The 24466-nt window shown below is 41.2% G+C and overlaps 1 protein-coding gene across 1 annotated transcript; it reads left to right on the forward strand.

Annotated features, from left to right (window-relative positions):
- The first annotated feature begins 570 nt into the window (after positions 1-570).
- LOC143009163 (uncharacterized) lies at positions 571-24089 on the forward strand. Its single transcript, XM_076161175.1, has 3 exons — positions 571-1020; positions 18133-18253; positions 20449-24089. Exons 1-3 carry the CDS (start codon positions 721-723, stop codon positions 22134-22136), a joined length of 2109 nt encoding a protein of 702 aa, XP_076017290.1. The 5' UTR covers positions 571-720; the 3' UTR covers positions 22137-24089.
- The last annotated feature ends 377 nt before the right edge of the window (positions 24090-24466 follow it).

Consider the following 24466-nt stretch of genomic DNA (forward strand, 5'->3'; position numbering starts at 1 on the left):
TTTAAAGTTATCACGCAGCCTGCAGCAAATATTTCTAGATTTTATAAAATACTCCAATTTTGTGTTAACATTTGTGGATGTTATCATGTTTTCTCAAAGATTAGATTCATGTTCAATGTACAGCTAAATACATGTTCCATAGGTAAGTGTGTGCGATCATGCGTGTACTATACTGAACGTACAGTGTGTGTGTATATGTTTAGTATGTACCGACACATGCAGTACACATGTGAACCTTTTTAACACGTGGCCCACATATACATATACATCTGCATATGTCATATACATTTAAGTTGCTCAAACCACACTTGAAAGGTTGAAATGTAAGTCCAGTGAAATCACGGTTTCACTCCTGATGTCCTGACATGTAATGTTATTGATACAGTCAGTTGATTTACATTGTATTTGATCTAATTGGGGGCTTTGTTTCATTTTTACAATCTGGGTCTCTGGGTCTTATTGGAGCTACGTGGACTGACTGGAGTCCAGAACAAAAGGGTGCAGAGAGTTTAGGCTCCACCAGCAGCAGCAGCAGCAGCAGCAGCAGCACAGCAGCTGTCCACAGCAGAGCGCAGAGCAGAGGAGGGGAATGGGTCCCACACAGGAGAGCTCAGCAGCTGAAGCCAGCTGAAGAACCGGAGAATAGAGCGAGAATAAACATCTATATATCCTCCTTTTTAGAAGGGAACCGGGTGGAGAGTAAACCGGGGGAGCAGCACGATGTCTTTACAAGAACTGCCGGGCTCTTTTGCAGTCATGTTCCCCGGGTTTTCTCTGCCTATGAAAGCGGAGCGCAGTCGGAATAAGGAGCGGCTGGAGGCCAGTCTGGCCGGCTTGTGTGAGCTGGAGCTGCTCAAACAGAGGCAGGAGTACCGGGTGTTGACCGCTCTCTGCCTCGGGGACACTCCGGTCCCCGGGCGTCCGGCTTGGGGAGCTCTGCGTTCGGCACGATGCGCCCTCGAGTCACCAAACGGCGGCGCGTCGGAGGACTACGGTGACGGTGGCCTCAGGCTCCAGACAGTAAGTTTGTTATTTAGTCTGTGGGGGCTTTTAATGGGGGGACGGGGACGGGGACATTGTAGACTGTAGATGACGTTACAGTTTGTTGTTTTGATTGAGTTAAAGTGTTGAAAGTGACGTGCGCCACAGAGTCTGCGGGGGTCTCGGATGTGATTTTGTTCATACACACTTTCCACACTGAATGTATATACAAAGAGGTAACTACAGAGTGGAGAAGCTATTTTAGAAACACTCGTCTGCATCTTTATATGCTGTTTTGAAATGACTCAAATAGCAGTGAAAATAAACCAGTTTCTTCACCACAATTTACTTTTGGAACCGGACTTTCTTTTGGGATCCACTGGATTTGATGTTACCAGTGAATGTGCTGCATATAGAAGCTCTACTTGACTGTGATTGACCTGTGTGTGTTGTTCTATACACGCAGAGTCAGAGGCCTCTATCTTGCAGAGCAAAAAGTACATGTGACCATTTAAGGGCAAATTTGTGGGACTTGCAGTTTCATTACCCTGTCCATGTCATACTGAGGGAAAATGATTATCCAGACTCCCTCATTCCTTCTTTATCTATACTATCATTTGGCGTAACTAATCATGTAAACGCTGAGGTCATGGTTCTTCATCATGAGCAGATTTGGTGATTAGATCCAATCGTCGGGGCCATTTCCAAAAACAGCATCAGTGTTTTTAATATATGTTGATTTTATGCTGGTTTATGTTTGCTGTATATCTTGCGCTTGTTCCATCGGCTTAATATCCTCTGCAGATGACCGCTGTGTGATGTAAAATCCAGGCCTCAGGATGGATTCCCATGAGAATATCCAAAATAATTTAGTATGTAATGAAATATTATATAAATGGCTTTTTTTTTTTTTAGCATCTTTCAGTGTAATTCATATTTCAGACGTTTCGGCACGAGAATTTTGGTTTTACATTTGGAAAACTAAGACCCTCGAAGTCTCACGCTGCAACAATTCAACACTGTATCCTCATATTGTGATATTATCCACTCAAACTTGGCCATACATGCAATTTATTACTATTTCAATCAATTATATTCAAATGTGTTGCAGATTTTGGAATCATACAGGCTTGTGGGGGGGTTTGGTGGTGGACATATTTGGAAAGCATGTGTCGTTTAGTGGGTAAAACAAATGCATTCTTGCAAAGGGCTGCAGTGAATACAAAGAGGAATTGACCACCCCCCCCACTGTCTGTGATTTTCCACATGAAACAAGATGGATTTTGTCTGACTCTGACAATGGAATATTTTAAGGCCTGTGAATCCTGCTTAATGCTTTTTACTGCCATTTGGACATGAGTCAAACTCTCCCAGTTGCCAGTTTTGTCTTGTCTCTCCCAAATAAGAAGTTCCAAGTACATGCAAACTATAGAAAACTGGCTGTGTAGATCTGAATTTAGAGATTCCAACTGTTCAGTAAATGCATCGATTTATGTATCACAAGGGAGCACTGAATGTCCTTCACATCTACATCTGTCCTTCTCCACCCTCCCTAAAACATTACTGCAGCAACTGAATATCGAGTATTTCCCAATAATAGTTCCCATTTTACACAAATTCCCCAAATATCCATTTAAGGGGCAACACAAATCTTCCAATAGGAAGCAAATGACCTCATTCAGCCTCCCTGTCCTTATTGGCAGCAACAGTTTCTAATTTCATTTTGATACAAGTGCGTGTCTATCTTACATGTTTACATTGATTGTAACCTTGCATGTCTCCGGCTCTGTTCTTAATGGGACCCTCATGTTGGTGACCACAGATAAGATCATCGTTGCTTCCTGGGAAGAGCTTTAATTTCCCAGATGCACCTGTTAGACAACAACTGTTCACGAGCTGCAAATGATGACTGTTGCAGAGAAAACTAATCCGTCTCAATCCACAACAGCTGATCATCAAGAATATTTAGCATCAGTTTGTTCAGGCTTCAGTGTTCTGTGGCAGGAAGCTAAGTCCCCAAAGTCTATTATATGAAATGTTACTAGTTAATGATGATCTTTGGTAAGATGAGTCAGGCCAGATCAAAGCAATGGTTATTATGCTTTAAATTAAAGCCCCATTTTACATGAACCTAGATTAGATCGCTGCAAGTTCCTCCCCAGAGTCCATACATCTTCCAGTTTTGACAGTCCTCTGATTTCTTTCTTTCTTTATTCATGCTTTCATTATCTTGTATCAAACATTTATCTTGTACATCCGTTGACATCACCTTCTTCTGGATCAACAGTGTATCCATGTTGGGAGTAAACTGATAATGATGTAAATGAACTAAAGTTTCATAAATAGCAGAAGGTTCTACGTCCCACAACCTCCTGCAGCTAATCCTTTTTCACTGGGTTGCGTCATTGCTTCCATGCATTCTTCAAACTATAACAAAATGTTGCCTCTTGAAGCTGCCAAAACCATAAAGACGTTTTACACAGATTGCTTATTTCCTTTGGCTTCACGTCTTTGTTATTAACGTGTTCCTTTGCTCACTTACACACAGTTCGTTATTAACTGTGACTAGGCTATCGTCATGTTACTGAAATTGTGAATACTAAATATTAGCAATGGTTTCTTAATATGATATTATTTCTATTTCCCAGCACAACATATTTCTCAAGCTGTTCACAATTACTGAATGGATAAACAATATTTTAGGCCGTAGTCGCTACAGACCAAAGTGACAACATTCATTGGTACAAAGCTGATCAAAGCGGTGATCAGCTGTGATTCAGACACTCAGGAACTGGATCTGTATTTTCCTCTCCTGGCTATAACCAGAATCCCAGTTTCAGGTCAGCTTCACCTCTTTCCAAGCTTCTCCTTGACTCCAGATTGTCTTTTTTCCCCAGGCCAGTCGGTACCTCAGCCTCATGATGTGTTTGTTTTACATGATGTTACTCAGTGTCTTTTAACTTTAGCTGTCATCATGCTGTGCCTGGGATATTCTCACCATTGTCTTCCCTCTGTGATTTTGCCAGTACTTGGATGACCTGATTTTAGATGTTCTGGACACATATTACCATATTTCTTGCAGATCAGCTTGAGTTTGTCGGAAGAAATGCATCATAATGTCTTGTCATTTGAATTATCGTGCAGTGAGTTGGAGTCTCTGCTTACCTACAGTAATATTACACTGGGCATCAGTGTTCCCATGCAGATTGATGTTGTACTTAAAAAACTACTTTCTATGTAAGATGCTAGAGAAAGAGAGAAAACAGTGTTTCAAGCGCTCAGGTAGAGAATGCACACAGTGTGTGTGCATGTGTTCGTGAGGGACAGAGTAGATTTATTTATTCCAAGGCTGACAGCCATGTGACAGCCGACAGCAGCTGCAGAAGCAACACAACCTTCAGTAAGGCCTCCAGTACCTCAGGGGAATAATGAGAGGGCAAGTTGAAGCTGTGTAATAAAGACTTATGGCCCGTGTGTGTGTGTGTGTTTGGCATTGTAAAATAATAACTGTGGTATTAATGTCAGAGCTTTGTGTAACGATAATGATCCCCTACTAAGGCGATGTCGATAACTGCATCAGGAAAACAGCTGAAATATGAAATGTGTTAGAATTTACTAGAAGATGTATTGTGTGCAGACAAAATTGAAAAATCCGTGTGTCTTTGAATGCAAGTGAACCTGAGGGCGAAAAAGTGTCATTCTTATATTCGACATAGCTGAAGGTCTTCAGAGTATTAAAGAAGTTGAGTAACATTTCAAGGCGAAATGATAAAGAAGTGAAAGAAGTGACAGAACTGTTACATAAGGTTTATAGGCAATTTGAACATTTTCTCCATCCATTTTGAATGAAACATTTTCAGTCAAGTTGAAAAATGTGTTCAAATAAAGTTGAATGCTATGAATGCCTAATATGAAAGTGGCCAAATGTTTGGAATAAATAGAATGATCAGGACTGAGAGGATCATAGGGCTGATAAACATATTTTGTCTTACCCTTAGTCATCAAGCTACCTTCATATTTGTGCACATAATGGTTAATGGGGTGGAGTCAGATTGCAGGTATTATGTAACAGGCTTTGTGACTGTAGAGGTACTGCTTTTAACAGCAGACTGTCTGTGACAACATGATGATGTTATTAAACTGCAATTGAGCTAAGGCACTGATTCATATTTACCCTCTGTGAAACACAATAAGTGCATTTGCACAGTGCAAATGGTACGTGTGTGTGTGTGTGTGTGTGTGTGTGTGTGTGTGTGTGTGTGTGGTTCTGAAGTCTTTACTGTACTTTGAAACGTTTGCAGCTGTGTGGTCAACTCGTCACTAAAGCCACACACAAGCATTTGCGACTGTAATGGACGTGTTCTGCTTGTGTTTCACACCTGGCTGTGTTGTGCAAACACAGCAGCATGTGGAGCGCCTGGTGGGGTTGGACCTGGGTGGGGGTCTTCATTAACTCCAAAACAAAACCCAGCACTTGGTTACGTTAAGTCGTAGCTGGAGAAATTCACGGCTTCGAAGCAGTAATGCATTTGTCTCAAGCGTACCACAAATGCCACCTAAATGAAGACTTGTATGACAATAAACCAATTTAATGTTGATCTTGGAGCATGTTTGATCCCTATTGGTCAGGGGAGTCATTGCGCTCTTCTCTACAAAGGCACGCTTGTGGGTGGGTGGTGATACATTCCACTCAGAATCTAAAGAAAACAGAAAGTTCTCATTTTAATGAGGCTTAGACTCGGTCAACACACACCATCGCCAGCGGTTAAGCAGCTCCTCCAAAATAATTTCCAAGACTCTTCCTAGAGAAACTGATGGATACTTCATCACAGTGTCCATGTCAAGTAGACCATAATTCACGCAGAGAATTAACCTCTTGATCCACCGACATGCAGCTCACTTTCTCTCTCTCTCTGCAGGCTCTGCCACTTCTAATGCCAAAAGAAACTCCCTACAGAAACAGAAACAGCTCCACAAATCATACACAGCCTAGCCAAGAGGAAGAAAACAGTTGTCACAGCAGAATTCAACCCATGTGTCTGTAATTTGGGGAAAAAATATCCATAGGATCGATACATCCAACAAAAAGCCTCAGGATGTGTTCGCTCTCTGGCTTTAATCAAGTGAAAGCAAATCACTACCATCTCCCCAGGACACTGAAGCAAATTTCCTGTGGCAATCAATACATTTTTCCAAGAAGAGATCAGCTCACTTCAGTGGATGGAGGCAGAAACAGTAAACAGCTCCATCTGATTTGAATGAGCTTGCAGCAATCAATGCAGAAAGAGGGTTTGGTCTGCTGTAGTGTATTGCTGAATAGATTATTGGGCAGTTGTGGTTCTCAGTTTCACAGCTCTCAGCGGCTTGGCAGCAGACGCCAGGCTCATCTGCTCACTGAAGCCGATCAAATGTCTAAGTTCTCTCATTGTAATGTATTAGTTTGCTAACAGACATTGCTCAAGCATTTGACTGTGTAGGCTACACAACAGCTGCAGACCTCCTCCTTGAACTTGGTCTGAAATCTGAGATGTTCCAATGGTTCTGTAATGATATGGTTGTTCTGTGTCAGGTGGACATCATAGAAAGCATATTTGACTGATTGGAGCCATAATTGGTTTAATGGTATGTGATGGTGCCTTATAAAGCCACATAAATACTTTACGGGCCACAAACCCTTGAGTCATGAGTGTTACCATTACTTTGATCCAATAACCGGACCGGTTTCATATGGAAATGTTACAAAAATCTTTTACAATTTGTGTAATCTAATTCAGTATAGCATAGCATAGCATAGCATAGCATAGCAAAGCATAGCATAGCATAGCATAGCATAGTAATCTGGCTGGAGCTTTTCAAGTAAACTCATTTATACCAACACTAAATGGGTTCCGTTCTGGTTCACAAACATAATTTGGAACCGTTCTGAGCATTTCTACGAAAATTGTATTGGTTCAGAGTCCATAACGTTCCCCGTGAAAAGCTGAATATAGAAGGAATCGGGAACTGCATAGACATGGAGCGCATACTTCATGTGTTATTCTAATCCCTGCAATGGTGCTGCGACAAAGTGGTGGAAATGTGAGCCGCTTCACAAGGTTGTTAATTGGTTTCACAGATACTGAACAGAACTGGTTCCAGACCCAGAATGTTGTAGATCTAATAAGAGCTTGTGTGGATGTTTCATGTCTGTGTGGGTTTTATATATATTCCATGCAGATTTGGTGAACTGGAAACTCTAAATTTCCTGTAGATGTGAGTTTCTGTCTGTTAGTGTTTGTCCTGTGATAGCTAGTGGAGTCTGGGGGTGAGCTCCAGCCCCCTGCGCTTAATAAGCAGGGACAGAGGATTGATAGATGCAAGTTCAATAACATGATGTCAGTATTGGAAACTTCAATTACCCAACAGAATCGGATTTCAGGCTTTTGTCCATCTTTTCCTCCTTAAGATGTGTCAAAAGTTGTGGAAATATTTCGGTTATTCAAACTTTTAACGGAGCCAACAAGAGACTTTTGTTCTCCTATAACAAAACAATATCATGTCAGATTTGTGATATACTCCATATGGCCAGAGTTTGTCTGCAGAATGAATCAGCCACAGCTCCTTCTTTGAAGTGTGTGTGGTGTGCAGAGGCTTTGTTGGCTCTACACCAGCGTGACTCAAAGTGTTTTATTGAAGCTCCAAATTTCTGTTTTACATAAGGTCAGAGGTGCAGAAGAAAGCCTGCAAAACACATTCAATAGTTTTTCGCTTGTAAATTGCAACTTTATTAAAAGGACACACACGCTACAGTATAAGACAGCTTGGTATGTTAGGCGGTATTCAGACCCCGCTCATTTGGAGCCCTTATTTTGAAACCGGGAGCCTTTATCCCCAGAGATTGGTTTGGTCATCTGATGTGTCTGCAGAAGAGACATTGTGTTGTATGTCTCCATCAGAGTGCGTCTTTTCCTATGGAGGTGTCTCGAGACAGTCCATCTTCTGATTTGATGCATGTGGACATTGTTTTTGAGAGCCTTGATGATCAAAATTAATGAATTGTAGCAAGCAACTCAATTAGTTACACATGATACTGAGGATCCATTTAACAATCTTTTGTGATTTTGTCTGGAAGTTTTTCCAGGTAAGGTGAGGTTAACCTCTTGGACAATTCTGACCAATCACATGACAGTTTGCAAGCGTTTGTTTAGAAGTCTTGGTTCGCTTAGAAATTTAACTGTCTGGACACAAATCTGATCAAGGGTTGTTTTCGAACTTCATTCCCTGAATCAGGAAAAAAGCAACCACAGGTCTGAGAACAGCCTTAGTGGGAGAAAGGCAACTATATATTGCAATTTGCGAGTAGTAACGTTAGTATTATCCAATTTCCAGCACCACTTCAATGCAGCATTAGCCTCCACCTTTTGTTATTGGAAAAGAATGCTTGCAAAGAAACTGAAACAGATGATAGTCACACACTATTGTTTAACATTAGTCTTGCAGGCTATAATGCATTTCAAAGACACACATGCATACAATCAATAATATCTGTCCACATTTAATTTCATAAACAGCATCACATAGACAATATATCTTAAACTAACTTATGTAAGGCCTATCATGCGTTGAGGGCTGTTCCGGGTTGATTTGTGGTTCAGTTCAGATCCGGGCTGCGGCCTGGATTTTGAGAAGCTGTGCTCTACACACATGCGCATAGAGTGATTTATGTATTTACTGTCTGGAGTAGGAGCTTCACTCCACTCTTTGCTTTGGAGGTTGTAACATGAAGAACATGTGACATCTCTAGTGCAACAGACCCAAGCAAATGACGGAATCTGTCTGGATCTCCTCATCCACATGACCAGATAGAAGAGCTCCTCATTTGTCAACAGCCGCTGTTAGCCTTCATCAGTGTTGTTGCAGAGTCCCTACACTGGAGTAGGAGCTCAAATAATTCAGGAACAACTGTACAAGGACCAAATTGGGTCTGTGATTCTGAGTTTCTGGCAGTGAGAAAGGCACTATAGTTGTGCTTCATAGTGTGAAAAAACACACACTTGCTTTACATGCATTGCGTTCATAGATTATGACCACAACACAAGAATGGGATTATGGCTGCGCGATAGATGAGTTAACTGCACTTTGATGTCTTGTGAAATGTGTATTTTAATCTGGCTTCTCTCTGTGTGAAGCCATCGAGATGGAAGGTCAGAGTCTTACGTCAGTGGCGGTCATGTCACAATGAGCATCACGAGTGGCGTCAAAGTGCTCTGCAAATTCGTTAAAGTGGAAAACAATAAACACAAACTGAATAGATTCATTAACCTCCTGTTTCCTGTTAGCCTGGGGGCTCCAACATGACCGTCCACACATGTAAACAGTTGCGTTACTGTGGTGCATGTAAACACCTTTAATGTGTTCCCTTACTCTGAACATTCCCCGTAATGAAGTTGCTTGCATGCGTGTAAACATACTGTGTGTGTCTCTGATTAGGACACAGATAGAGAGCAGCCAGTAAAGGCTGTGGTGTCACAGGTAATGGTTTCAATGATTGATTACAGGAAATACAGTCTGAAAGCTCTTATGGGTGATTGCTGCAGGTCTTACATTCCATTTCAGTTTATTTTCGATGGTTTGAAACGTTATGATGTGTTTACTTTCTCTGTTCAACTCGTTTTTTTACCCACTTCATCCGTCTGAAGGCAAAGTCTTGCTGTACCGTCATCGCTCCGTTCACCTCTCCATTTAAATAACTTGTTGTCAAGGTAACAGTAGATGAAGTGGGGTTTTTTAATATCAGCGTTGGTGTCTCATGTGCTGGGCCCTACTTATCAGCACACACATACATAACATACACTGCATAACTCCAATACTCAATACGCAAACTGTGAAATGACCTTTCATTGCTCAAAAACATTTCACCCACACACACACACACACACACCCTTCATCTATGTGTCTGTGCTCCTGTTTCTAAAGGGCGTGTGCCTCCATTTCCAATTCAAATATAAGACTGGAGACTCTTCGGTGGAGCACATCATTTTCCATGTCTTTGTTTTTGTCTCTGTGATTGAAGTCAAAAGGGAAAACAAAAGGTTATAAACCCCTCGACTCATACAAACAAAGATTTTAGTACATTGTTCTGTTTAGTTTGTGGTCCATATCGATGTTGTTTACAAGCCCATTCTTAATTTTCCACCCTTGTCTCAACATGAAATCAGTGTCCAACTGTGGATAATCACATTTACCAGAGTGGGAAAAGGACAAATCAGATTTGTCGCTAAAGCACGTAGATGGGTGTTAAATGCATTCCAGTGCAAAGACAGAGCGAGAGTGTGTGAGTGGAATGCACATTTTAATCAGGCTGTGTGTGACCTTTAGCGAGGGTCACAGCTGCAGGTATTATCCTCCTTCTTTCAGAGTGTTGGTTCATTTTTGCTTCAAATCTTTTTTTAGCTTCTTTATTGGGATTAACTTCAAAGCAGGAATAAGACGTATACATGAAGGATTCCGCCATTTGTCATATAAAATATAGGTATTGTATCGGTTGGTTAATGGTTAATTAAAGAGTATGAGTTTATATTCATCATCGCTTTTAGCTGGATTCATTCTTGTCACAGGTTATCAGGCACATCAGCTGGTTCCACATTAAACAGTGTAGCAGAGATGTTCTACTTCTGTTGCTTACTTTCAGGTCACGTTCACTCAGTTGCACTAGTTTTGCACCAGCATATTCAGATGTGGTAGAAAGCTTTTGTCTTTGCAGATGTGGAGAAATCCACTGTGTTACTTCTTTGGACAGTCCACATTCCTTAGCTTTAATTTAGCTTCAAATCATTTCACATTTGAAAGCAACAAACTGTGAAGCTGGTTGGGGCGCTGCAGCTTGTCATTCTCTGAGATGTACTTTGAGAGACTGAGAAGATTGATTCTGCACTAGAATCATTGTAATGCCAGTATGTTGGAACAGGATGAATACGAGGACAAACAAAATGGCTTCTTTCGTTACTCTACAAGGCTGAAAGCAGAATGTATTGGTTTGAGTTTGAGAGTTTGTCCAATTCATACTGGGCAATGAGCAGAATGGGCTGGACTAAATGAGATGTGCACAGTAGAACCAAAATTCTTAAGAGTCTGACCTCCAACTAAGATGGTGTGCTCATTCTTGTATGACCGTGTATCTGTGTATGTGCGTAAAGGCGTGCATGTGTGTGTGTGTGTGTGCGTGTGTGTGTGTGTGTGTGTGTGTGTGTGTGTGTGTGTGTGTGTGTATGTGCACTCGTGTAGGGGAAACAAGCAGCCATTGAGCCAGTGTGGTCTCACATAAGTAGCTCCTTAAACCCACACACAGCCCCTTTCATCCAGTGCATGCCTGACATAAGTCCAGCTTCATTTTGCACATCCACGCACACACACACACACACACACAAACACACACACACACACACACACACAGGCAAGCCTATTTTCAGAACAATTTCAATGTTTTATCCCGTGTCTAACACACATTTTGGAGCAGAAAACACTATAATCTATTGAGAATGTATCTTTTAACTTGTTGCATTTCCTTTCCTCGAAAATGTTTTTTGCAGTATAGACAAATTTATTGGTTTCTTTTTGTGCTTATGAAGGCCAATCAGTGAACATGGATGAAAAGAATCTGGGCTCTCAATTTTGGTACTCAGGTTGGGACCCAGTGTGTGTTTCCACCTGAGCTAAATCAGATGGTTTAAGCCGGTCAGGAGCTGGGAGATGCTATATATCAATGACCTTGTAGGGAAAGAAGGATGATGACTTCATCACTGTGCACCCACTTGTAGAGGCTTCCTCCCACTGCACTCAGTCATGAAATGTCACTCCTCAATGTCAATCCTATTATAGAAACAGATATCAGTTTTTGCAAATGAGCCATACAATTAAACTCGGCTTGCCTGTTGTGAGTGCAGAGGAGCAGGATTGAGAACATTTGTTCCTAACTTCTCTCAGTAAATTGACTTTGCTCACAGTGTTTACTGCTCTCCACTATCTACAACAATAATAATGTGTCACCTCTGAATGTAAGATCAACCACAGATGTAAGACCACCAGCTCAATTTATTGTGTTTGGGCGGAATGTCTTAGGAAAACAAACTAGCACTTAAGGGATTGTCCAGTTGGTGAATGTAGCCATTAAAGTGATGGAGTATAAAATCTAAATGTCCCAGTGTGCCATGTTAACACTCGACCATGTGATATGTGGATCTATAGAAGGCTATTAAAGGTTTGATTCTCATGTAGATGCACATACATCAACACTGAAACAATAACATCTCAGTGCAGCAGAAGGGGCTATTTCATGTGAACAATCATCACATGCGGGCAGATGGCCGCCCACCTAGAGCCCAGTGCTGCCTGAGGTTTCTTCCTGTTAAAGGGGAGTTTTTCCTTGCTGTTGCTCATGGAAGAATGTTGGGTCTCTCTAAAGGTTCTGTATGTAAAGTACCTTGAAATCAAACTAAATACATTTGAATTGAACCTTCAGCTGAACATTCTCCCATCAGCCAACTCCTTCATTTCCCACTCGAACAGGGAAAGGAGTCCTTTACTACAATATGTCAAAACAGCAGATTATTCTACATGATGAATGTGTAAATTCTAACTCCTACACATATTAACTCCTACAAAAACCTGCCCTGCTAGAAGGCTCCCCATTCCAGCAGATCCTTTAATGGGTCAACCAAAACCCATCCACCATCCTGCCTCTCCCAAGCATTCTTCCTCTCCCATATACTGTACATTAAGAGTGTTTTTCTTTATCTTCCTAGGGAGCTCCGTTCTAAGTAGGGAATCGTGTGATGTTGTGGGCCTGTAAAGCCCTTTGAGACATTGGATGTGATACTGGATTATAAAAATACATTTGATTTAAGATACTTCAATATGTAAGACAAGTTCTTATCTTCTTACTCTTATAAGATAATACCAGTGGTTTACAGCACATATGATAAAGTCAAAGCCCCCAAAACCAGAGTACAGATTAGGCCACCGGCACAATGATAAGCAGCCTGACGGATGATTTTGATTTTCTTTTGCCTACAACAGTGTCTGGCTGAGGCATACAGGTCTTACAGTCAGACAGATGTGAGACATGTTAACTGTTTGTACAAATTTGATATTGTGGTGTTTTGGTCAAGTCATTGCTCTCAAGTCACAAGTCAGGATGGATAAGTCCCAGACTTAATCTAACCTTTGAGTTTCAAGTCCTTAACAAGTCACAATTGGCTTGAAACGTAAGGTGAAATAAATCATATAGCCAGTTAACAAAATTTGTGAATGCCTTAAGAATTTGTGCTGTCTTCTTTCCAGATAGGCAGTAGAATTTGATAAAAATACATGGAAGTGATAATAAAAATGTAATATTTGTTTAAGTGGTAATTATACATTTTTGGTTTGGGAAGAGACCACATCTTTCCAACTCTAAAGACCAACCAAAGACACACTTCAACAGCTGGGTGGTTCTACATGCAGCAACTGTTACATGGAAACACATTAATTTGGGGTTTGTTTTGACTGATGTTACATGTATGCCTATCTAGAATATTTTAGTTCCCTATGATAAATAATAGTCATTTCAAAGGCTTGCAGATACAGTATGTCTAAAAGGCAAAGGCATGATAATCAGTTACTTGGTTCAGTTTATCTTTGATGTGATTTTTGGAAAATAACTTTTTGGGGCAGAACGTTTCATGTTTCAATACAGGTGTTTGCTGTGTTATCATTATTTTATAAGCCACATACTGATCAAAGAAGAGGTAGTTTGGGACCCCCATGGTTTACAGGCAGAAAGACTGAACATACTGTAATATGTACTGAACATGCAAGATCAGAAAGATCTATTTGAGCTGACTAGTCTGCATATCAACTTTTTATAGCCTTTCAGTCCAGGGTAAATTAATCTTAATCTTGCTAGTAAAGGTTTGAAGACGTTTCACCTCTCATCTGAAAGGCTTCTTCAGTTCTGTACATCAGGGAAAACCACACAACCATTAACAAACGCATGGCTCAACACCGGAGGACCACCTCTCCAGGACAAGACTCAGCAGTTCACCTACACTTTAAGGACAAGGGACACTCCTTTCGAGGACCACAATCTAGATATCCTGGATAGAGGAGTAAAAGTGGCGATAAACAGAAAGATAGCAATACCATCTCTGAACAGAGGAGGAGGTCTACGACACCACTTACATACAATACCGTTCTCTCAGCCCTCTCCAGGAGACTAAACAATCATTCAATTCAATTCAAATCAATTTACTTCAACTTTATTTACAAAGTGTCAAATCAAAACAAACGTTATCTCAAGGCACTTTACATACAGAGCATTTGAAGAAGCCCAACATTCCCCCATGAGCAAGCACTTGGCAACAGCGGCAAGGAAAAACTCCCCTTCAACATGAAGAAACCTCAGGCTGAACCAGGTTCTAGGTGGGCGGCCATCTACCTTGACCTGTTAAAAGGGAGAGCAACAGAGAGACACAAACACACTCAGAGAAGCACAGCAACAATTACGATGGTACAACTGCAAGTATGACTATGAATGACATTAATACTTATTGCAGGATAGGGTCTTCATCTCTACAGCACAGGCTTCTACAGAAACCTGTGAGACGAGGGAACACAGAAACAGAAGAAGTAGAGTTAGTGGAATGCAGTGGTATTGTAATGACATGGATATGCACAGATAGAGAGGGAAGGATGAGAGAGGAGCTCAGTGCATCATGGGAAGTCCCCCAGCAGTCTAGGCCTATAGCAGCATAACAAGGGGCCGGTCCAAGGGAGACCTGGCCGGCCCTAACTATAAGCTTTATCAAAGAGAAACATTTTAAGCCTACTCTTAAACGTAGAGAGGGTGTCTGCCCCCCGCACCAAATCTTGAGGATGGTCCACACCTGGCCACAGGGGACTCCAATGTCTCTAACGACGATCATTTCAACAATCAGGAGGACTAATCAGGACAGCCCTGACTACGACTCCACAGTTGTCAAATCCTGGGTATAGAACGTTAGAAGCTTGGTGAGAGATGAACGATCTTCAAGCCTTTACTAGCAAGTCCAGTTGCCTAAGATTCACTTTCCATGGATACCATGATCTGGATGACTGAGAACCTTCACAGTCAACCAGAAAAAGCTTCTGTTCTGGCTTCATATGGTTTTGGAAAATTGGATTGGAGCTTCATTTTGGGAGGTTATGGAACCAAACCACCATTTCTGTAGCTTTCCAAAAGCAATAGGCAGTCACTTTCTGAAATAATGTGATTATGTCGGAAAAATCATGTAATTATAGGACTTATCGTTATTTATATGTGTCACATACCTTTGCAAAGCCACCAATGGAAACATTTTGGAGGTTTTAAGCCTATTTTGTTACCTGTCTGCTTGGTTTTGGAAACATTTCAGCAGATCAGCCACTTCAATATTCACTAAATTGGTTATGAGAAAGAAGCCAAGCATGCCACTGCTCTGCAGACAGTGTTTTTATAAGGCAGTTGATGTGTGGGGTTTCGTCCCACTGGTTGGTCCTGTCAGCCAATGAGCCGGTATAGTTTCCTCCCCAGGGACATTATTATGTGTTACAGCGCAAGTATAAAACCAGGCTCAGAGGAGAAACTGCGTATGTTTGAGCCACAAGCTTTTCCAGTAACTTCACACAGTGGACTGTAGCTGTAGTGTGTCTGATCCAGGCATCTGTCCCTCTGTGTTCAGATATGCTGTTGTACAATACAAGTGGTGAAATGTTTGGAAGTGTTTGGTCAACATCCACTATGTTATGACTAACCAATCAGGACAGAGCAGGATGTGCAGGAGGAGGGACACAAGTGTTTTCCCACCTTGTTAAACCATTACAAAGGTCTATATCTGTATTATATGAGACCTTTGAAATTAGAGTTCTCCAAAAAAATATCAGTTTTTTTCATTATAGTTTCACCATCACCTCCTTGGAACAAATTGGGAAATGTGTGTGTCCGTGTGTCAGAGACACACTGCAGCTCAGAGCTCACGGAATGTGCTGATTCTGCTGTTAGGCATCATTTTATCATTATCTTTGCTCTTTGTGAAAAGCTAAAGAACCAGTTTAAAATCAGTTGTAGTGGCCTTAGCTACAATAGCTTGCTGTTGAAATGTGCTGAGTAGGTGGAGTAACATGTGACACAAAATGCTTGTGCTTTGTGTTCACTGACGATTTTAAGGGGGTAAATCTTTATCAAAAACACTGAAGCCTGAGGAAATCAGTCTGATCAGGACTAATTCCTGCTGTTTTATTCGTCCATCTGTGTGTAATTGGTGTAACAGCTCTCACAGTGGGCTCTGCTCATGTTTGGAGACCGTCATGACTTTGGTTTGAATCCCAGCTTTATGATGTCCTGAAGGCATCTGTAAGTGTTCCCATATTAGCTCTGTGACCCTCACTCTATTACTTGTCTTAAGGGTTTTTTGATGTGTATTTTTTGACAAATATAAGTTGCATTGAAAGTTTCACAGTTATATTTCTCAAATGTATTTAATGTTTCATTAGCACTTGTAGAAAAAAGGAAGTGCTATTAAACACAATGTAATAATAATCCTAAGGATGCCATGTGATGGACTGTCTGCTCTGAACAGACTGTGTGTGTGTGTGTGTGTGTGTGTGTGTGTGTGTGTGTGTGTGTGTGTGTGTGTGTGTGTCTGTGTGTGTCTGTGTGTGTCTGTGTTTGTGTGTGTGTGTGTGTGTGTCTGTGAGAGAGAGAGCATCTGAAGGTGACCGTGACTGATATGTGAAACATGTGGGTTTGGTTTAACTTAAGGATTCCTGTAGAAATCAGCTGACCTGCTTCTGATTCTCAGCACTTATCTGACCAGAGTCTTGCCTTTGGATGTCTGCGTTTCTGTTGACACAGTTGCTGTTATTTATTGAATGTCAAACATGATCCGAAGTCATGAGCACTTCAAAAAACATTTTCAGTGTTTCTTCAGTGCTGTGGCGCCCTCAGTCCGTCCCCTGCTCTGTCTCTTATGTCCCCTCGCTGCTCTTTTGTTTAGACAGCTTAAACCTCCTACATAACTGATTTTGTTCCCGCCCTTCAGCTTCCATTTAGTTGGCGCAGTGTGTGCGTATTTGCGTGCGTCTGTGTGTGTGCGTGTGTGAGAGAGGCATGTTATTGCTTCACTGTTTTGATAATAAGTGCTTGTGGTTGTAGCTGTCTGTGAATGTGAAGGTTGCTGGTCCATGTTTGTCCCTCATTCTGAGAGACTGAGAGGTCGGTGCCTGTGTGTTTGTGTGTTACAGAATAATTATTAATGTGTGTCTGTACAATCATCCCTTTACATTTATGTAAGCGTACGTGTCTGCCTACGTGTATAACATATTTGTTATTTAACATTGTATAGGACATCTTTTTTTTAATAGAATATATTGTGTGTAATAATAATAATAATAATGTGAATTCAGCAGTAGAAGACCTTGTCATCATATGTCATATCATATTGACAAGATAAAGACCGGAGTGCTCAATACACTACACTACACAAACAATACTCTATATGTCAGGAAAAATTGCTGATTTTTATCCTGTGTGCCCAAGATTTAATTCTTATGCGCTCCTGCATATTCTTATACCTCTCACATAAAAGATGAAAAGTGAAAAAAAACTTGCCACATTGTTTTTGTCCCCATTAATGTATTGATAATGTGTTGAAACTTGGGTTTTAATGTTTAATTGTGAATTAGGGAAAAGTTCCAACTATGTTTGGTTGGTAACAAATAGACACAATCGGTTGAGTCATAGCCACAATTATTATCTTAAAAGGACACAAATCACGTCTGGTGGAACATATGATACAAAAAAACATTTGGGTGGGTCGGACTTTATACATCTACAAATCACCGCACAGCAGATTTATGCAGGACTGTTATCCTGAAACACTTTCAAACACTTCCCTTTAAAGGCTGCTTTGCATTCCTGTGGATATTCCCAGTGGTCTAATATCATTGGGCACAGTCTGTACTGAGGTGCTGAAAATGCTGAAATGAATGTAGATAATGGTGAAAGGTCTTCAGAACTAACACGATTGAATGAAACTGATATGAGAGTATGTACAACTCAACGTCTAATCCTGTTCTCTCCCTCTCTCTCTCTCTGCTCTCCTCCTGTGTGTGTTTCAGAGCAGTCTCCAGTGTACTCCATGGGGTATTATGGCGACTTTAGAGCAGCAGGTGGCAGAGCTGAAGGTGAACTCAGTGACAGATTCCTCTCCTGATGTGGTGAATGGCCAAACCAGTTCAGGTAAAATCAGTTTTCTATAGAAGTGCAGAGTTGCCCTGGTGGAGAAAAAAAATTAAGTCAGTTTCAGTCTGTAAAGTTTCAGTGAGGGATGTTTGGATGATTTAAATGGTATTTTGCCATTTTGCCCACGTGGAGGAGTGATCAATAAAAATGCTGTTCAGTTGATATGTCAATGTCCAAGTGTGGGATGAGTGAACTTGTAGTTTCTTTTGATGTATTTTGTTTTGTTTGTTTTCTGTGTGAAACCAAACCAAACTGAGGGCCAATTTAACACTTTTAACAGTTAAATTGGACCAGAGCAAACACACAATAGATGTAGTAATGTCCTTATAGGGACCTCAGGAAAAGGTCAGTATGGGTTTAACCATTCAGTGCTTAAACTGCACCCAAACATTTCACCATCTGACTCAGAGTCAGCATCTCGCTGATGTATGAAGGAGGTGTCTCTTGGAAAAACACCAGGCAGACAATCCATTACACATCCTCAGTGGCTGAGCATCCTCTGACTCACCGCATCTCAGACCAGACTTGACATTTGTGAAATGGCCGAACCACAATTCTGCAAATGTTGAGAAGAGAAATGGAATCCTATTAAACAAGAGAGTCAGCCATGGTGCCGGCTTCACCAACCATCATTAAGCCACACGTGTGTAGAAAGACCACAAATTGGCTGGAAACGTGTGGAAGTAAGAAGAAAGAAAGTGAATTGCAATGTGTATGAAGTGAATAGTTCTTGCTCTAGTGTAGCTTTTGTATTTTGATTTAATATTTCCACACTCTACACATGTATAGTCCCAAGCTTCCATTCTGTATTAAAATGTGGTAATAATATATATAAAAATTTATAAAATGTGATCATATAGTGGTTGCACATCTAAAGTATCCAGCTTGAACAGATCACCAGTTTCTCACAGGCATGACACATAGAGACAAAAGTCAGTCACATGCTCATCAGTTTGGATTATCCACCAAGCCACGATGACACCTCTTTTCCATAACATTAGATTATAAATGTAAATAAGTGAACTAAAGTGACTAAAAGCTTTCAAATGGCAATTTCAGAAAATAATGCATCTCCATCAGATTAATTCCTAATCAGGTTTGTTAGTTTTAGGATTCTAAATTCATTAGATGTATTCTGCCCACTCAAAATAGTTCCATTACAGCAACATCAAACCAACACAGAATAATGACTAACTCGGGATACAGTTAGTTTGTTATTGTGAGTGTAGAAACAGCTGTGCCGGCTGATGTAGACATGTTGTTAAGCAAATAGGTCCTCAGCTTTTTTCAGCTGAGAGAGGTTTTCCAAGTCTTAAACATTCCATAATGCAGTGCCCCTAATTCAGAAGTCAACCCCCACCGACCACACGTCCCCGAGCTAAAGACTGTTTACATTCTGGCAAGACAGAAGCTAAGCAGCAATGATAGAAACTCACAGACTGCCAGACTGACATCACACCCTTGCCTTATTTTAAGGCAGAGTTGTATAAGCTGATTATCATGCTGTACTGGAATGTTTAAGTCCAGCTGGCTTTTGTAAACATTGTCTTACCAATAGATCTAGTTAAATTTGATCGTATAAACTACTGAGCTTAGTTAGATGATGATTACAATGTTAATTATGTGTTAGAAATAAGAATGACTGGTAACCCAAGAAAGTAATAATTGTTCTATGTTTATTGTTTGTGTTTGTTTGTCTGGTAGATCTATATAAACTTTCTGAATATAAATGAAATGTCTACATTTGATAAATGTAAAAAAAAAAAAAATAATAATAATAATAATTGCCACAAAATTCAGAAAATTGCCAAAGCAAAATCTTTGCTTTTGATCAGTGAATCACAAAAAAATACATTTTTGCACCCTCACCATAGTGTATTTAAATATGTATGTAAGTGGTTTTATGTACAACACTAAACATTTGCATTTTCTTTGCAGTGGTCAGGATTTGCAAGCTTACAAAATAAACTTTAACATGAAAATGAGAACCATTTGGCTGAAGATGTAACAGGGAGAAAAGAAAACATAATTTGTATTGAATGTAAACAGGCCATTTAGAGACATGTTTCATCTCTTGTCAGTCATTTTTTAGAGAGGATGTTTATTATTGTTATCTATATTTTCATATAAATCCCTTCTGGTGTTGTGTATGATTCTGATCCCTCTTTTGTATGTGTTCTTTTTGTCAGCAGAGGTCCTTGTAACAAAGCAGGATGGCTCTCATGAATCCAGTTACCACCTCTTACCAGCCTGCTACCAGCCTCATGCCTTCTCTGCCCCTGAAGGGACAGTGGAGACAGAAACAGGGGAGACTTGGTTCTCAGACCTAAAGAGGCGAGCAGAGGGGAAGGAAGCTTTTGGGGATATGATGATTGTTGATCCTAATCAAGAAGATTATCGTCAAGCCCAAAAGGTAGAGACCTACATAGTTGGACTGATCCAACGGCGAGCCTTACCCCCACGCCCCACAAAGCCGCGCACTAGCCTGGCACACGATAGCCGAGCTGTCGGTGTGACAAGGCAGAGTAGCTTATGCCGCAAAGAGGACCAACACTTACCTAAGCAAGTGTCTGCTCATGGCATGGCAGAGCTCCCTACGCCAACCCAAGTAACAGAGGTACATGTTCCACAGGTTTGCCATGTCTTGGATCAGGAGCGTTACCCAGGGACAGGGTTTATGGAAGACTCCCCATCCCCCTACCATCATCTCCAGCAAAGTGCTCAGCACCAGCCAGGACATTATCATCATAAGTCTCGTCAGCCTTCCATGGTCAACACCGGTCACTCCACCTCCCTGGACTATGCATCCTGCAGAGTGCTGCAACCCCATCCAGACTCCAGCAATAGTGAGCCGGATTCACCCCAGCATTTCCACAACTACCCATCCCCTCCTCCTCTTTCAAAGCCTCAACAACAGTCTATTCCCGATGATCAATTGGTCAACGCTGAGTACATACCTGCCCAGCCCTGCCGAGCTTCCACCAGGTCATATGCCCATCAACATCAACACAGTTCCCACAAGAGCTCTGGAGCTACCAAAGCTAGCAGAAGCACATATTCTCCAGAGAGGGGCCATCACCATCAAGACCAACAGCCTGCAGCTTCTCAGGTCCAGCACTCCAGGTCCAGAGGGGGCACTAAGAAGTGTCGCTCAAATGATGACAAAGGAGGTGCCAACCGGAAGCCAGGGAAGAAAGCATGCAGGTCTCAGTCAGAGAACAGCCTCCAAAGGGTTCCAGAGCGCAAATACAATACAGTAGAGAGGGACGGCGGTGGAAGCGGAAGTGGTGGAGGGGGAAGCCGCAGCAGTCAATCCAGGAGCAAGAAGCAACAGTCAGGAAGTGGAGGCTGCCGGCGCTGGCGATCCACCCTGGAGCTCAGCCAAGATGAGGCTGATCAGCCACCCGTACAGGCTTCCATTCCAGCCTCCTCAACTTCAAACCAAAGGGACCACTGTGCAAGACGCGCACGCAAATCTCGTCCTACGCATACATCATACGCGTACCCGCACCCACACCAAAGTCACAGCCAGCATCACGTCCTCCATCACCAACACATGGATTACCAGTTGGAGAGGGACCAAATGCCACTTTGTCAGCCCAATGAGGACTACCCTCACCCGGGTCAGGGTGAGTCTGAGTCCAGCATGAGTGAGGCGGACTCCCCAGATTCCAGCTCTTCGTCTAGTGACTCAGATGAAAGTGGAGGTCTGGTATGGCCGCAACAACTACCCCCCCAGCTCTCTCTCCCATCACCCCCTGCTCCACCGGGAGCTCCTCTGCAGCCCAAGGCATTTGTCAAGATTAAGGCCTCACATGCCCTTAAGAAGAAGATCCTGCGTTTCCGTACTGGTTCACTGAAAGTAATGACCACTGTGTGAAGTGGAACACTGAATGAAGGCAGATGAGGCGCTGCCCAACATCAAGCTGTGACAATCTGTGTTGCCTAAAAGCTTCCTTTGGATATTATGTGTTGGGAGCAAAGGATGCCAGAAACTGAGGGTACCTATGAGACCCATCAGCTGCGGAGTTATGGGCCATGTAGCATGATGGAGTATGAAAATGCAGTGTTATATCAATCAGTGTCTATACATGGAACCACTGGTGTCGAACTGGAGTGACTTAATGGGATGGTTTAGATCAACACTTACAAGAAATGAAGAAATAATCTACCACCAATTCCGTTCTGCCTTTTGACTTTACTGAAATGGGAAAACCGACGGTACGGATCATATCATGGTGTACAAAAGGTGGATGATTCATGTTTAAATATAAGGTCATCAACCTGGCCATATTGGCCCCTTACTACACCCACCCATTCATCCACATGCACACAGTCACTGAATATATTGTAGTTTATGCCTGAACTTTGACTCTTTGAGAATTATTTCACGATTTTTATTTCTGACTTGGCACAGATTAATGCTAAAACACTCTCCATTGTTGGGGACAATCTAGTCTATCAGAAGGCCTTTGTAGTTGAACAGGCCTCTGTGTTTATATCTGCACATGTACAATTTGTTAGCACACTTTTGTATTTAGGACTATGCTGTGTCTACTTAATTAGGCAAACATATATGTGTTGTAATTGATCACTAATGACTAATGATGGTTATTAAATCATTGTAATGCTTTTCACGTCACTAAAATACTTATTTGTGCATATCCTTTATCCGTGCATGTCCATGGTGTGAGTCGAATCTGCATCAAAGCATTATTCTTTATATCAAATGTGCAATGTAAAGTGGTCACTTATACCCATGAACCCAACCCACAGAGATTCATCTGCTCTAATCAGCTTTAGCTATTTATGTTGGACTTTGTCTGTTTGTTCTATGTCTACGCTATCCTCGCCAAACATCCTCGCCGGTTTATGAAACCAAAGGCAACATGTACAAAAAGGTACAAAATGTTAAGTGTAAAGATAAATTAAGTAAAATAGGGGCTTATGAATAAAGAAAAGCAAGCTGACAGAACAGATCTTTTTTGCTAATGGAGGCTCATGTTGCTCTGTTTCTGTGTAAGTAGGCAACTACTAACCAATTAGACATAACAACTTAATAATGTGACAGTCTAGTATAGTGAGTTTATTTTGCAGTCTATCTGCTCCTTAATGGCCACAAAGTTTACTTTAAGTGCAGCTTTAAATGAAGGACCCCGTTCCCTCCAACATTCCCCCTCTGCTTTCACTGCTAATTATAGGGTCCAAAGCAAACAGTTACTGTGCACGTTGGGAATTTATTTGTTGACATGGTAGCCTATGTTTGGACTGTGAATCCACTTTTGTTGCTGAGATGGTATATGCCTGTTAAAATGGAATCATTTAGTCATAAATATATCAGACGATAACATAAAGTGGACAAACAAAACCTGATACTTGTTGCTGATAAGCATGTCGGGGTTTGTCTCTATAAAGTTCCAGCTATTAAAACGAGGAGATGATACAATATGTGGATTTGAAAGAAAGGAGTGTGAGCCATAGGTACCAAATAGTTGAGATAAATCTTACATATCTTACTGCGAGAAGCAATGTTTTTTGGGAGAATAAATCTTTACCATTTAGCTGTAGCTGCAGATGTAAGCCATCATTTGAAATTGGCACAGACCTGTAGATGAAAGATGAAATGTCTCTCATAAAGCAACTGGGTGTTCTCAAAGAGTATTACATAACAGTTAAGCAGCAAGTTGTAGTTGTTCACAGATTGACATGAATTTCCCAAAGAAAAGAATGTGTGTAACTGTGAGTCAATGTGTTTCCATTGTCACTTTGTATTTTGACAGTATTATCATTTCAGTGCACTAGCCCACTCACTTTTACCTCTCCTTTTGTATGGGATTTGTCTGACAAAAGTGTAAAAAAAATTAAAGCATTAACAGAACAGTATTGGTATTCATTTAGAACCAGAATATACAAAAACAACAGGTTATTTGAGGTTACACCATTGAAATGAACTTAAGAAATATCTATTTATTAAATTCATCTGTGGTTATTCATGTTGCTCTTTCTTTTATAAAACACGTTAATGGCTTGCCTTCCAACATGACACATATGATGTAATTACTGCTACAGTTACATCACCCAGTATAAGTGACCCATTGGGCTATTTTTGTTGACATCTTGTATATAGGGAGGCGTGGGTGGGTGCAGTGGTTTAGTGGTTAGCACTGTAGTATCATAACAGCCTGGTACTGGACCCAAATCAGACTGAGG

Source organism: Genypterus blacodes, unplaced genomic scaffold, assembly GCF_046128005.1.
Source record: "Genypterus blacodes isolate CSIRO-AG114 ecotype Tasmania unplaced genomic scaffold, CSIRO-AGI_Gbla_v1 ptg000111l_1, whole genome shotgun sequence".
NCBI lineage: Eukaryota > Metazoa > Chordata > Actinopteri > Ophidiiformes > Ophidiidae > Genypterus > Genypterus blacodes.

Excerpts from the sequence above, each read along its gene's own strand:
- LOC143009163 (XM_076161175.1), top strand. The coding sequence starts at position 721 with ATGTCTTTACAAGAACTGCCGGGCTCTTTTGCAGTCATGTTCCCCGGG. Across the intron at positions 1,021-18,132 it reads GTGGCCTCAGGCTCCAGACA|AGCAGTCTCCAGTGTACTCC; the intron begins GTAAGTTTGTTA and ends TGTGTGTTTCAG. Across the intron at positions 18,254-20,448 it reads GAATGGCCAAACCAGTTCAG|AGGTCCTTGTAACAAAGCAG; the intron begins GTAAAATCAGTT and ends TTTTGTCAGCAG.